The sequence below is a fragment of the Notolepis coatsorum genome, assembly GCF_963971535.1.
Source record: "Notolepis coatsorum genome assembly, chromosome: 4".
NCBI classification, from domain to species: Eukaryota; Metazoa; Chordata; class Actinopteri; order Aulopiformes; family Paralepididae; genus Notolepis; species Notolepis coatsorum.
In genome coordinates, this window is record NC_140168.1 from 15682631 (window position 1) to 15695664 (window position 13034).

The 13034-nt window shown below is 43.6% G+C and overlaps 1 protein-coding gene across 1 annotated transcript; it reads left to right on the forward strand.

Annotated features, from left to right (window-relative positions):
- Nucleotides 1-539: 539 nt before the first annotated feature.
- Nucleotides 540-10580, forward strand: catip (ciliogenesis associated TTC17 interacting protein; the record flags this gene model as incomplete). Its single annotated transcript, XM_084311842.1, has 10 exons — nt 540-667; nt 1523-1708; nt 1821-1876; nt 3160-3246; nt 4395-4565; nt 5041-5165; nt 8390-8466; nt 9104-9192; nt 9892-10050; nt 10560-10580. The coding sequence occupies exons 1-10, from the start codon at nt 571-573 to the stop codon at nt 10578-10580; spliced, it is 1068 nt and encodes a 355-aa protein (XP_084167968.1). The 5' UTR covers nt 540-570.
- Between the last annotated feature and the right edge of the window lie 2454 nt (nt 10581-13034).

The following is a 13034-nucleotide window of genomic DNA, read 5'->3' on the forward strand; positions in this document are numbered from 1 at the left end:
CCAAATGACTTCAGTAGTAATATGTGTGTGGTATGTTTCAATATTGAACCTGGGTCCTCTTAAGATTTGGGTCCCTGAAAAGTAAAAGAAACCAAGGCTTCGTGGATATCCCTGGTTCATTCATTCGTGGATACCCTGGTTCATTCATTCATTCATACCCAAATGTTTTGCATGATGGACCAAGGGCTAAATCATAACGGGGGAAGGAGTCCGATGGGGTCAAGTAGGTAATACATCGGCGACCCAATCCGTGTGTGTGTTCCTGTGTGTCGCTGTCGCCCATCTTACATGATGTGTGTGTGTGTTTGCTGCATGACAAAGACATGGCATGAATCTCAAATTATTGAGAGCCAAAAACAACGATGGAGGCACAGAAGAGACTACTGCAGGTTGTAACAAACAGTGAAGTAACATTACAGAAAATGACTGCGCGGATATTAAACCTTTACGGTACTACAAAAACGTCACGTTACTACTACGGCCAGCGCGGCGTTGTCGTTGCTAAGGTAACATAATTTTCTTTTAGGAAATGCGTTAACGTTAATTCCACCCTGTGGCAGGCTGGCAGCCATGGAAGAGAAGACAGTTGTTGCTGCTGAGGTTGAACAACCCGACGTCGGCGGGTTGAGAGCTTCCGAGGAGGCCATCAACTTTCTGTCCAGCATTCGTAAGTTACTACTAGTATACACACTGCCAGATCATGTTCTCCGTGTCCGTTTCTTTTGAGAGAACCGTTACAGCACCACGGCGCACTGCGCACCCACCCCAGCGCTGTTATCAAAGAGCTGTAATAAATATAACCTGGCTTCCTGTGCGTTTGAACTTTTAGGGTTGATTTCAAGGTTTTACTGTTTGCTTTTAAATGTCTGAACGGCTTGGCACCGGGCTGCCTACCTCTCGGACCTGCTGGAACCTTATGTTCCTCCAAGCCAGGTCCCTCAGCTACGATGAATTGAAAATGGGGGACCCTGATGTAAACAAGACGAAAGTGTTTCTCTGGTCTGCATCCCCTTAACAATTGTGTGTATTGAGCCTACTGTACCCATTCTGCAATCTGTTAATACAATTTTCAATCAATCAATCAAACTCCTCTGATCAGCTCCTCTTGGCTGTTCCTAATTAAGTCCAGGCTGAAGCTTAGGGGGGACCGTGCGTTTGCAGTGGCAGCCCCAAAGCTCTGCAATGAGCTGCCACTGCATGTTAGCAGGCCCCTGCACGACTGCAGGTGTTTAAATCACGCCTCAAAACACATTTATTTGCTTTGGCTTTTAAACAGTTTGAGATACCTGCCTTTTTTTACGTGACATATTGTATATGTTTTTATTGGGTGCTTTTATCTTATGTTGTGGGACTTGTACAGCACTTTGGTCAACTTTCTTGTTTTTAAATGTGCTCTATAAATAAAGTGGATTGAATTGGATAACCTTGCATGCGTTTCGTCCAGGCAGTGTGCTGCAGCTTGTTGCATGATCCATGTTAAGCTCCTTCTCTCTCTCTCTCTCTCTCTGCCTGTGTGATGTAGACCCTGTGGAGCTGCAGAAGTGTATGTTTTCAGATGCTCTGGTGACAATGTCTGAGGGTGACAGAGAGTTGGGGGAGTTCATTGTGACAGTGGAGTTTACCAACCGAGGCCAGCGGCCCTGTTTACTGCTGCATGCCCACAGCCGTGGTGCCATTGACGAGGCGCCCTGTGGCACAACAATCACAGGTGATGGGCGGCGAGGTGGAGGCTAAGATGATCCCTTTTCTCTTTTTGTCTGATTTATAAAGTTACAAACACCCATCTAATCTCCTTCCTTCTGTTTCCATCTCTACGTAAGCCTACCTATCCATGGACCTGGAGACGCTGGAGCAAGACCAGCGCGAGTATGTCAAGGTGAGTCCGTCTGTCTCGTGTGCTGTTATTACCGTCATTTCAGCATCGTGGCTCACCATCACAGCCATAGATACATACAGGGGTGTAAAGTACTTGAGTAATTGTACTTTTCGTTACAATACTTATGTACTGTTTTTGTGGATTTGTACTTTACTCGAGTATTATTAGGTTTGTATACTTGTACTTTTACTCAATTACATTTCAGTGAAAAAAAACATACTTTTTTACTCCTTACATTTAAAATGCAGACCTACAAAGTACAAATCTTGCAGGTCCAACTATTTGAATTACTATATTTGTTTCTCTGGCCGAACTAACGTTAACGTTATTATTAATCCTGCGGCCGCACTTTATTTAAAAACAGCCAATCAAATCCCCATCAATGGAAAATTGACCCGCCCATACCCATGCTGATTGGTCCTTGTGCAAGACTATAGCGGGGATCTTTGATTAAACACCTGCTATCAGAAGAATAGACAGTCAGAGTGACAAGCTACAGAAGATGGCCACAAACGATAGTACGAGTGATGAAGAGGACGCAACGGAACATTTCATTGCCCCGGAATAAAAAAAGGTTTTTACTTTTACCTTTTAGTACTTAAGTACATTTAAAAGTAGAAACTTTTTTACTTTCACGCAAGTGTGTTTTTTTCTGGGTACTTTTTACACCCCTGGATATATATATATATATATATATATATATATATATATATATATATATATATATATATATAGCCTTTATGTCACAGCAGTCAATGAAGAGGTTGGGCGCTCTAGCTCGGCCTCTTCTATTCTTCCACCAGAGCTTGTTCTGGATTTCCTGTTCCTGCCCTTAAACCACACCGATTGATCGATGATAGCATGTATATACCATATATATATATATATATATATATATATATATATATATATATATATATATATATTTATTCTTTCCATCTATTCACATCTGTCTGTACATACCTGCACATACTGTAACCCTTTTACATATCTGTAGATACGATATCTAGATCTGTACATACCCACTCTTACTAGTTACGCTGCTGGCCAGTATGACTTACTACCATAGTGTATTTATACCTGTATCACTGTACATATTAATACCACAACTCTGTACATACATCTTATCTGTACATTGTATATTACTATTGCACTTTGCTGTTACATTTGCACTCTGGTTGGAATGGATGCCAAACTTATTTTTCGTTGTACAGTACTTGTGCTGTATCATGACAATACATTTTAATCTAATCTAATCTAAACCACATCAACCTCATGTTCAGCTTCAGGGGCACAGATTGGAACGGAGATGTCACATGGTGCAGCGTGACGGACAGATGATGGTCAACAAAGTCACCACTGTAGGAGAGGTGAGAGAAGATGAGTGTGGGGGTGGGGGGGGGGGTATCGTGTTGTCCTGGCAACAAGTGTTAAAATGTTGTTGTCCAACCTGCCCCCGAATTCGAGTGTGTACATAGAAACTCCATCCAAGTAATATGATCACCGGTGTGCTTGTTTTAACACTTTCACTACCACACTACAGAAGGTTAACCCTTTCACTACCACACTACATACGGTTAACTGTCTATATAGTGTGGTAGTGAAAGGGTTAACCTTCTGTAGTGTGGTTGTGAAAGGGTTAACCCTTTGCTGTGTAGCAGTGAAAAGGTTGACCTTCTGTAGTGTGGTTGTGAAAGGGTTAACCCTTTGGTAGTGTGGCAGTGAAAGGGTTAACCTTCTGTATTGTCGCAGTGAAAGGGTTAACCCTTTGGTAGTGTGGCAGTGAAAGGGTTAACCTTCTGTATTGTCGCAGTGAAAGGGTTAACCCTTTGGTAGTGTGGCAGTGAAAGGGTTCAAAAAATTAACCCACACAACGCCTCCCACCACCGCCATATCATAAATCCTTCTTCCTATTGGTTGGGCCTATTGGGCCTATCACAGTGGGGTGGAGGTGGAACGTCATTCTCACTGCCCATTTATCTGTTATCTCTGGTCGCCGTTCAAGAGGAGTCTCTCCTGACGAAAGGGTTGATTGATATGAAATTGATTGAAAATTGTATTAACAGATTGCAGAATGGGTACAATACAGTACGGCTCAATACACACAATTGTTAACCCTTTCACTGCCACACGACAGAAGGTTAACCCTTTACTATCACACAACCGACGGTCGCTTCTGTGAATTGTCGCAGTGAAAGGGTTAACTGTTTTGGTAGTGCGGCAGTGAAAGGGTTAACAATTGTGTGTATTGAGCCGTACTGTATTGTACCCATTCTGCAATCTGTTAAGGGGATGCAGACCAGAGAAATACTTTCGTCTTGTTTACATCAGGGTCCCCCATTTTCAATTCATCATAACGTATATGACATACAGGTAGACAGTACTGCTACATCTAGACATTTATGACATACCAGATCTACAAATATACAGTACTGTTTACGAGTACAAAAAGAGTCTAAAAAGATATATATACATTTGAGGGGGAAGGGTAACCTTTGTGTTTGTGCAACGCGTCCAGGAGGTGACGAGGGAGAGCGTGTCCCATCCACTGTCTGCTCTGAGAGGCTTGGTAACCGAAGGTTCCAACCTGCTGTTGCTGCGGCTGTTTGCTCTGAGGAGGGACGTTCCGCGGGACGCCACCTTCGTCTCCCTCAACCAGGAATCGCACGACGTCACACACGTCACCTATGTGAGTGTGTCCATCTTGTGTGTTTATTGTGGGGAACATTATGGGAAATGCGCTTACCACCTTTTCTCCAGAGTCAGACAAAGAAGATGGATACCAATATTTCCTCTCTTATGTGTTCAGTAGGAAGCTATCCGGCTGCAAGCTGGCCTATAGCTTAGCACAAGTGAATGGAAGTGGATACGGATCGGCTAGCCTATAGCTGTTGGCCAAAAAACACCTCTCCCGGAGTTTTAAGCTAGGCTAGCTGATCCGTATCCGCTTCCATTCACTTGTGCTAAGCTAGGCTATAGCTTGCAGCCGGATAGCTTTCTACTGAATGCACAGAGAGAACATTATTATTAACTATCTTCTTGTCTGACTCTGGACAAGATGATGAGCGCATTTCCCATGATGTTGGTGTGTTCCTTTAAGACTTCTTTCCCTGTCCAGTTTAATCTCATGGAGAGGGTCTGTCTTTGTGTCCGTCTGTGGTCAGAGTGAGCTGGGTCTGAGGCAGCAGGAAGTAGGGTGCAAGACGGTGGAGGTCTTCGGGATCCAGCGGGTCCTTGACTCTGCAGAGAGCACACCTGCTACCTGGCACTGCTACTTCCTGCCTGATGGGTAAGGTTGATGACATCACTTCATCAGAATTTCACTCATATCCAACAAACCATAGCAATAAACTCCACTTACCTTTCTGTCGGACAACTAGCCATCAATTCAACATTAGCTTTAGAGGTCCTAAACTCTGGAACACTCTAAATTCATCATTGAGGTCAGCAACCTCCTTATCCATATTCAAAAAACAATTAAAATCTAATTTAATTTCATCATAAATCACCATCACATTAAGTTACTCCTGTGTCATCAGTGTTACATCTACTGTTAGTATGACTGCTTGTTTCCTTTTCCTCATTATATACCGTCAATGTTATTCTCCTCTTCTTTGCCCTCTTGTACTAAAATTAAAATAAAAAAATGTGTTCTCGTTACTGACTCGTGTCAATCTTCCATGTTTTCGCTATAGTGTCTGCCTTATGTCTCTGATCCTGTTTTGTAGTTTATTTTGTAGACCATGCTACACATGTAATTCGTTCATATTGTTTATGGACAATGGAATGGGAGTGGAACTTTGTACAAGCCCTTTGGGCTTCGTTCCCTCCTAGCACTTTTTTTTTTTTTTTTTTAATAATGTGCTAAATAAATAAACTAAACTTACCTAGGTCCTGGGCCCAGTAGTTCAAACCCTTTCATCTAGATCAGAATGACCAGATTTTGTATATTATTATTTTGTAATAATCTTTTTTTTCTTCTTTTGCTATCCCAGATCAAATTGATCTTGTAGGTTTTGCACCTAGTCTTTTGGTGTTCTAATTGAAAATATTGTATTGGTTAATTATTTAATTTAGAATGGATATTGTTTTGGTATGGTTAATATGCAAGCATTGAATAAAACTATGATTGAATATGTGCCATGTGTCTAAATCCACACTGGATCCACCCTTCCAGCATCAAAACTATCCTAATCTCCACCTTAATGTTTTGAAATACCCAAAAACAACATTGATATTGTTGTGGCTGATGGTTGTTTAACACAGCAGGAGACGATATTTCCAATTTTAACAAGTAGGTAATTTATTTAGGAAAAGAAGTTTTAACAGCAAAAGCTATGGCTCAGTAGACGGTCACCACAGTTGAAGGAAAACACTCTAACCTCTCAATCCCTCTGCTTGTCCCCTAAATCCCCTCTCAGTCCTGCCCCCACATGACAGATATGATGACGTGTCATATCATGTCAGATATGACATGACGTACATTAAGGTGACACGTAGATTTAACATCGGAGAGAGATAAAAACATTAAGAACATCGAAGAGAGATAAAGACATTAAGAAGAACATAGATTTAGATAAAAACATTAAGAACATCGAAGAGAGATAAAAACATTAAGAACCTCGAAGATAAGTCTAAAGGTTTATCGTCCTGAGACAAAGCTGGAGTCTGGAGTCAAGATTAGTGAAAGAGAAAATGAGTGTGTGTGTGTGTGAGTGTGAAAGAGTATATGTGTGTGTGTGAATGTGAAAATGAGTGTGTGTGTGTGTGTGTGTGAATGTGAAAGAGTATATGTGTGTGTGTGAAAGAGAGAGAAGAACAAGATATGAAAGCGATATGATGTACGAGATTACAAGCACACAACGTGCCGTACTGAAATGTCCATCTGTCCAAGTTGTTTTAAGAACGTCAGCCAGACCGTCTTTCAGCACTGCTTAGTTGACCCATATTAAACTAGTTCACCTCATATACACATTTTCCCCAACAATATCCCAATTTTGTAGGATCAGGATCACATCTCCTGGTTTGAAATACCCAATTTTGAGATGTAATCCTATCCGGATAATTTTTTATTTTTTTTAATCTTTTTCCCCCTCCATTTTCCTCCGATTTTCTCCCATCCCAATGTTAGTCGTTATGCCAATTCCCAATCCCCTTCCTGGTCGCTGCGCACTTACCCCCCACAGTCGGTCTGGGAGAGTGGAGGCTACCACGTGCTTCCTCCGACACACGTCCAGCCAATCACCTTTTTTGGAAGGATCACACTATCCCACTCAGGTCCTATCCGCGCTTAGCAGGCGCCCCGACCGAACTGTAGGAGTCGCTGTTTACAACGACCGGACCCACCCCGCCAGCTTCTCCCACCCTCTAATACTGACAATTGTATATCGTGTGAACTGCCAGCCAAGCTGGTGACAACCCCGGAGCTGTGAGCTGGATTCGAACAGGCGAATCCTAGCGTCTCCGGGGTTGGTGACGAACGCAATCTCCGCTACGCCACCTAACCGCCCCTATCCGGATCATTCTGATCTAGATGAAATGTTTTGGAATCCCTGGGCCCTGATGATCGGACGGCTCTCCTTAACGCATACTGTACCACGGCGCAAAGCTTTTCGTTTCATATATCGGGTCATCGATTGCACAATATGCTATTTATAAATTACCTAGATATGGGGATTTTGTTTTAGAAATGCCCATGAGAGAAGTAGGACCTATAGTTTAGGGATTCTTTTATGGTAGAAAAGGAACTGTGTGTTTGAAAAGGTCTCCGATTTATTCCAAAAGGGACTGTGTGATGTTCTTGGTCTAAATCAGTGTTTCCCAAACTGTGGTGCGCGCAGCCCTCTTGGGGGTGCTATGGTGTTATTTTACTAATAAATATAACTAATATACATTATTTCAAATGGGGATTTTCACTGTGTAAATCATGAAATTTACTAAACTTTTAAATAAAAAACGTACGTTTTAATAATAATAAAAAAAAATGTGTATCCAAAATGCACTTTACTTCCTGCCAAAATGCCATAGGCGAGCGACTGGGACCGGTGTGCTATTATTGTGGCAGCGTATTATGCTCATGTGTTTCCCCCTATACACTTCATGCGTTCTTGGAGGGACACAAAGTTGTCATGGGTGAACCTGTAAAAAGCCTAATAACAGAACACCTCAACCAACTCGCTGAGCAGCTACGGACATATTTCCCACCTATGGATGCATCTCAGACGTGGATTCAACAATTTTTTTTGTTTTTTGGACAATTTTGTTCTTTCGTGTGGTGAAGTATTTTATTTTGTTTGTCATACTTTGGTATGTGTTCTTATTGGATTAAACCTGATGCCTTTAGTGCGCCTATGTATGAATAGACTGGGTTGTCTTTTTTATGTTGGGCATTGGGGGGGTGCGTCAGCTAGGTCGGGATGTGACGGGGGGGTGCATGGTCAAAAAAGTTTGGGAACCGCTGATCTAAATCATTGCAGTCATCATGCATTCATGAAAATAGTTTTTCCTATTAAGGCACCTGGCCAGCAGAATTCAGGTGGGATCTCCCATCACCATGAGACTTCTGCAGCTACCACCAGAGCTAGAAAAAGGTATGCCCCACCCCACCATATATATATATATACACACACACACACACATACTCATATTTGGTGTAAGAAACATTTTGAACGGCTCCCGCCTACCTTCGGTCAATGGTCTCTCACTATACACCCTGATGACCCCTCCGCTCTACATCTTCTGGCCGCCTCAGACCCACTCCTATCCGAGCTCCGGGAGGGTCATCAAAGAGAAGCCGGCTATTGTCAGTCCTTGCTCCACAATGGTGCAACGAACTTGCCACCACAGTTAGGACGGCCGAAACCAGCCCAATCTTTCGCCGTCGACTAAAAACACACTTCTTCAATCAATATCTGAATTGAAGAGAAAAAGAAAGAACCTTTGTAGTTTGTCGTTTACGATCATGCACTTTTCCACTAAATAATCTTCCTTGCCTATATTACTACCGTAGTACCTACTATGCTAATGTGTCTTTACTAATATGCACTCAACACTGTAGCACCCAAGTTTCAACACTGTTTGATGAACATTGTTGCTCCGCTGAAAGAGTTGTACCCTTCCCGCTCACTTGTTGTACAGAACTTGTAAGTCGCTTTGGATAAAAGTCAAGCGTCAGCTAAATGACAAAATGTAAATGTACAATTTTGAATATTTGACTGTGTGTGTCAGACTTGATGGAGGACAAGCCAGTCTTTGAGAAGAGAGCTCTGCCGTGGACGGAGGACATGCAGATGCACTCCAGGTTCCTGGACAGAAAGGTGACCAGAGTTTAGACAGTTGTTAACCCTTTCACTACCGCACCACCAAAGGGTTAACCCACTCACTGCGACAACACAGAAGGTTAACCCTTCCACTGCCCACACGGCGCACCACGTTAGTGCATCGCACACCTATACGCGGCCGTCCCGGGTTCGCTTCCCGCTCCCGGTAACATTTGTCGCATGTCTTCCCCGCCTCTTCTCCCCGTTCATCCTCTCCTCATCTGTCGGTCATGTCTGACCATGAAAAGCAATAAATGCAACAAAAAAAAATCATAAAGTCTTACATTTAATTTGCACAAGACAGTATACATTTTTTGGGGGGGGGTAGCCCGGCTGTCGGGAGATGAAATCATATTAAATATATAATACAATATGGTAGCAGTCATAATGGCCGGCAGTGTAACTAGTAAGAGAAGGTAGGGGAGGGAGCTCCCGTAGCTCACCGCATATCTCGGCGCTATTTCTGCGTCGGGGAAAACCGTGCTCGTCACGGATCTGGGGGACACGAGTTCGATTCCCGGGCCCGCCGTCATTTCTCAGAATGTCTTCCCCTGCTCTACATCCCATTTCAACCTGTTTCTGTCGGTCATGCTTGACCAGAAAAGCGATAAACGCTAAAAAAAAAAGTTTAAAAAAAAAAGAGAAGGTAGGGGATTTAATGTACAGATATAGATCTGTATGTGTGTCGTCTTACAGGAGGAGCTGAAGGCGGATCACGCTGCGTACCTGAGACGGCATCCGGAGCTCCGTGCCCTCATGGCCGACTTCCTGCAGTTTGTGTTGCTGAGGAAACCAGATGACATCTCTCAGTTTGCCAGAGAATACTTCACCTCCTGTAGTCTTCCAGAATCAAGCGTCAGTACCCCCCTCACCTTGAGAAGGCATGGTCAGAACCAAGCGTCAGTACCCCCCTCACCTTGAGAAGGCATGGTCAGAACCAAGCGTCAGTACCCCCCTCACCTTGAGAAGGCATTATCATCAGAACCAAGCTTCAGTACCCCCTCACCTTGAGAAGGCATTAGCAGAACCAAGCGTCAGTACCCCCTCACCTTGAGAAGGCATTATCATCAGAACCAAGCTTCAGTACCCCCTCACCTTGAGAAGGCATTATCATCAGATCCAAGCGTCAGTACCCCCCTCACCTTGAGAAGGCATTAGCAGAACCAAGCTTCAGTACCCCCTCACCTTGAGAAGGCATCATCAGAACCAAGCTTCAGTATCCCCTCACCTTGAGAAGGCATTAGCAGAACCAAGCTTCAGTACCCCTTCACCTTGAGAAGGCATTAGCAGAACCAAGCTCCCTCACCTTGAGAAGGCATTAGCATAGGAATCCCCTGTTTTTACCTCCCGTTATTTGCCTACAGTTCCCTAAAAACGCCACATAAGGCTTGTGAATGTCCCCCCAGTAGTTCAAAACCTTTAATCTAGCGGCTGATTGGCGCAGTGGGCAAGGCGCTCGCCTCTAACGCAGGATACGCTGGGTTCGAGCCCAGCTCTCGGCGTTGCTACCGGCTGGCCGGTCATTCATACTAACACAATTGGCAAGTGTTAGAGGGTGGGAAAGCCGGTGGGTGGGGATTTGACGTTGTGGACAGCGACTCCTACAGGTCGGTTTGGTGATGCCGGTGCGGCGGAAGCAGGAAGTGTCTGGGGCAGCGTGAGCCTCTCACGCGTTACTCCTCGCCACAGAGTTCGAGCTGCTGCGGTGAAAAGATGCGACAGGCTGCCTCCTCGTGTATCGGAGGGGACACGTGATGCAAGGCTTCTGTCCTCACTACAGCCGACCTGTGGGAGGCATAGTCTAGCAACGATCAAGACAGGGGAGGGACGAATTGGATACATGAAATTGGGATGGGAGAAAAATAGAAAATGGGGAGAAAAAGTGGATAAAAAAAAGAGAAGGCATTAGCATGGGCATCTCCTGTTTTTACCTCCCGGGCCGTCATTCGCCTACAGTTCCCTAAAAACGCCACATAAGGCTTGTGAATGTCCCCCCAGTAGTTCAAAACCTTTAATCTAGATCAGAATTATCCAGATTTTGTATATTATTATTTTGTAATCATCTTTTTTTTTGCTATCCCAGATCAAATTGATCTTGTAGGTTTTGCACCTAGTCTTTTGGTGTTCTAATTGAAAATATTGTATTGGTTAATTATTTCATTTAGAATGGATATTGCTTTGGTATGGTTAATATGCAAGCATTGAATAAAACTGATTGAATATGTGCCATGTGTCTAAATCCACCTTGAATCCATGCTGCATCCACTCTTCCAGCATCAAAACTATCCTAATCTCCACCTTATTGTTTTGAAATACCCAAAAACAACATTTGATTTGGAAATCCATATCCCAATTTTGTAGGATCAGGATCACCTTGAGAAGGTATTATAATAATAATAATAATAATACTTTATTTGTATTATCATGGGCATCTCCTGTTTTATCTCCCAGCATTCGCCTGCAGTTCCCTAAAAACGCCACAGAAGGCTTGTGAATGTCTGCCTTCTCTGCTGTGTGACATATGACATAGCTTAGAGCTGTGGAGGGGAAAGGCAAGATAATGATGTGTGAAGACTTCATTTGAGCTGGGTGTGTTTCAATTAAGTTTGAATACTTCAACTTCACTTCAAATTACTTTATTTTCCTTTCGGAACTTCATTTGTGCAGTGGTTGAAAGACAAACATACAGTCACAATACATAGACACTCACCACTATATATAAAAAATTGTTAAAACTACAATAAAAAGACCACTATATAGAAAAACACCAACTACATTAAAACTACAGTACTTAAAGCATGATATATTAAAAACCATGTGGAGCAGTTCTGTATAATAATAATAATTCATTGATTTTGTATAGCGCTTTTCAAAGACCCAAAGTCGCTGACAAAAGGCAAAAAAGAAAACAAAGCAACAAAAACCACAGGGAAATTATTTATGTATATAAATAATAGTAGTACAGGTACATAATATGTCCATCAGGTGGAAGGGGGAGTCCGGCCTCCACCAGACCTAGGTGTTCAGCAGTCTGATGGAGGTTGGCACGAAGCTACCTAAGCCCCTTTTGTTCAGTGATGAAGCTCTGTATCGACGGCCTGAGGGCATTAGTTTGTAATGGGTGTGAAGGGTGTGTGTGTTGTCTTCAACTATTTGGGAGGCCTTTTTAACTGTCCGTTTCTTGTCGATGCTGCTGAGTGGCTCCTGGTCGTCCTCAATTATCTTGCCGCTGATCTTAACGACCCTGTCGAGAGGTTTCCGGTTGATGGCACGCATCACTCCAAACCATGATGTGATGTTTTTTTTTTTGTATCCACTTTTTCTCTTATTTTCTATATTTTCTCCCATCCCAATTTCGTATCATCCAATTCAACCCTCCCCTGTCACGAACGCTGTTTCTTGCCTCCCACAAGCCGGCTGCAATGTGGACTAAGTCATACATAGCACAAGTCCCCTCCGGTACTTGAGGTAACAGCAGTCGCATCTTTTCACCTGCGCAGCTCGATCTCTCAGTGGCGAGGAGTAACGCGTGGGAGGCTCACGCTGCCCCCGACACTTCCTGATTCTACTGCGCAGGCGCACCAACCGACCTGTAGGAGTCGCTGTCCACAACGCCCGATCCCCACCCATCAGTTTCCCACCCCCTAATACGGCCAATGTGTATTAGTATGAACGACCAGCTAAACTGAAAGCAATGTGGAGCGCTGGGCTCGAACAGGCAAGCCCAGCGTCTCCGCATTCGTGGCGAGCGCCTTGCCCACTACGCCACGTAGCCGCCCAACCATGATGTGATGTTAAAGGACATTATCGATTCCACGGCGTGTGGATGAATGTTGATT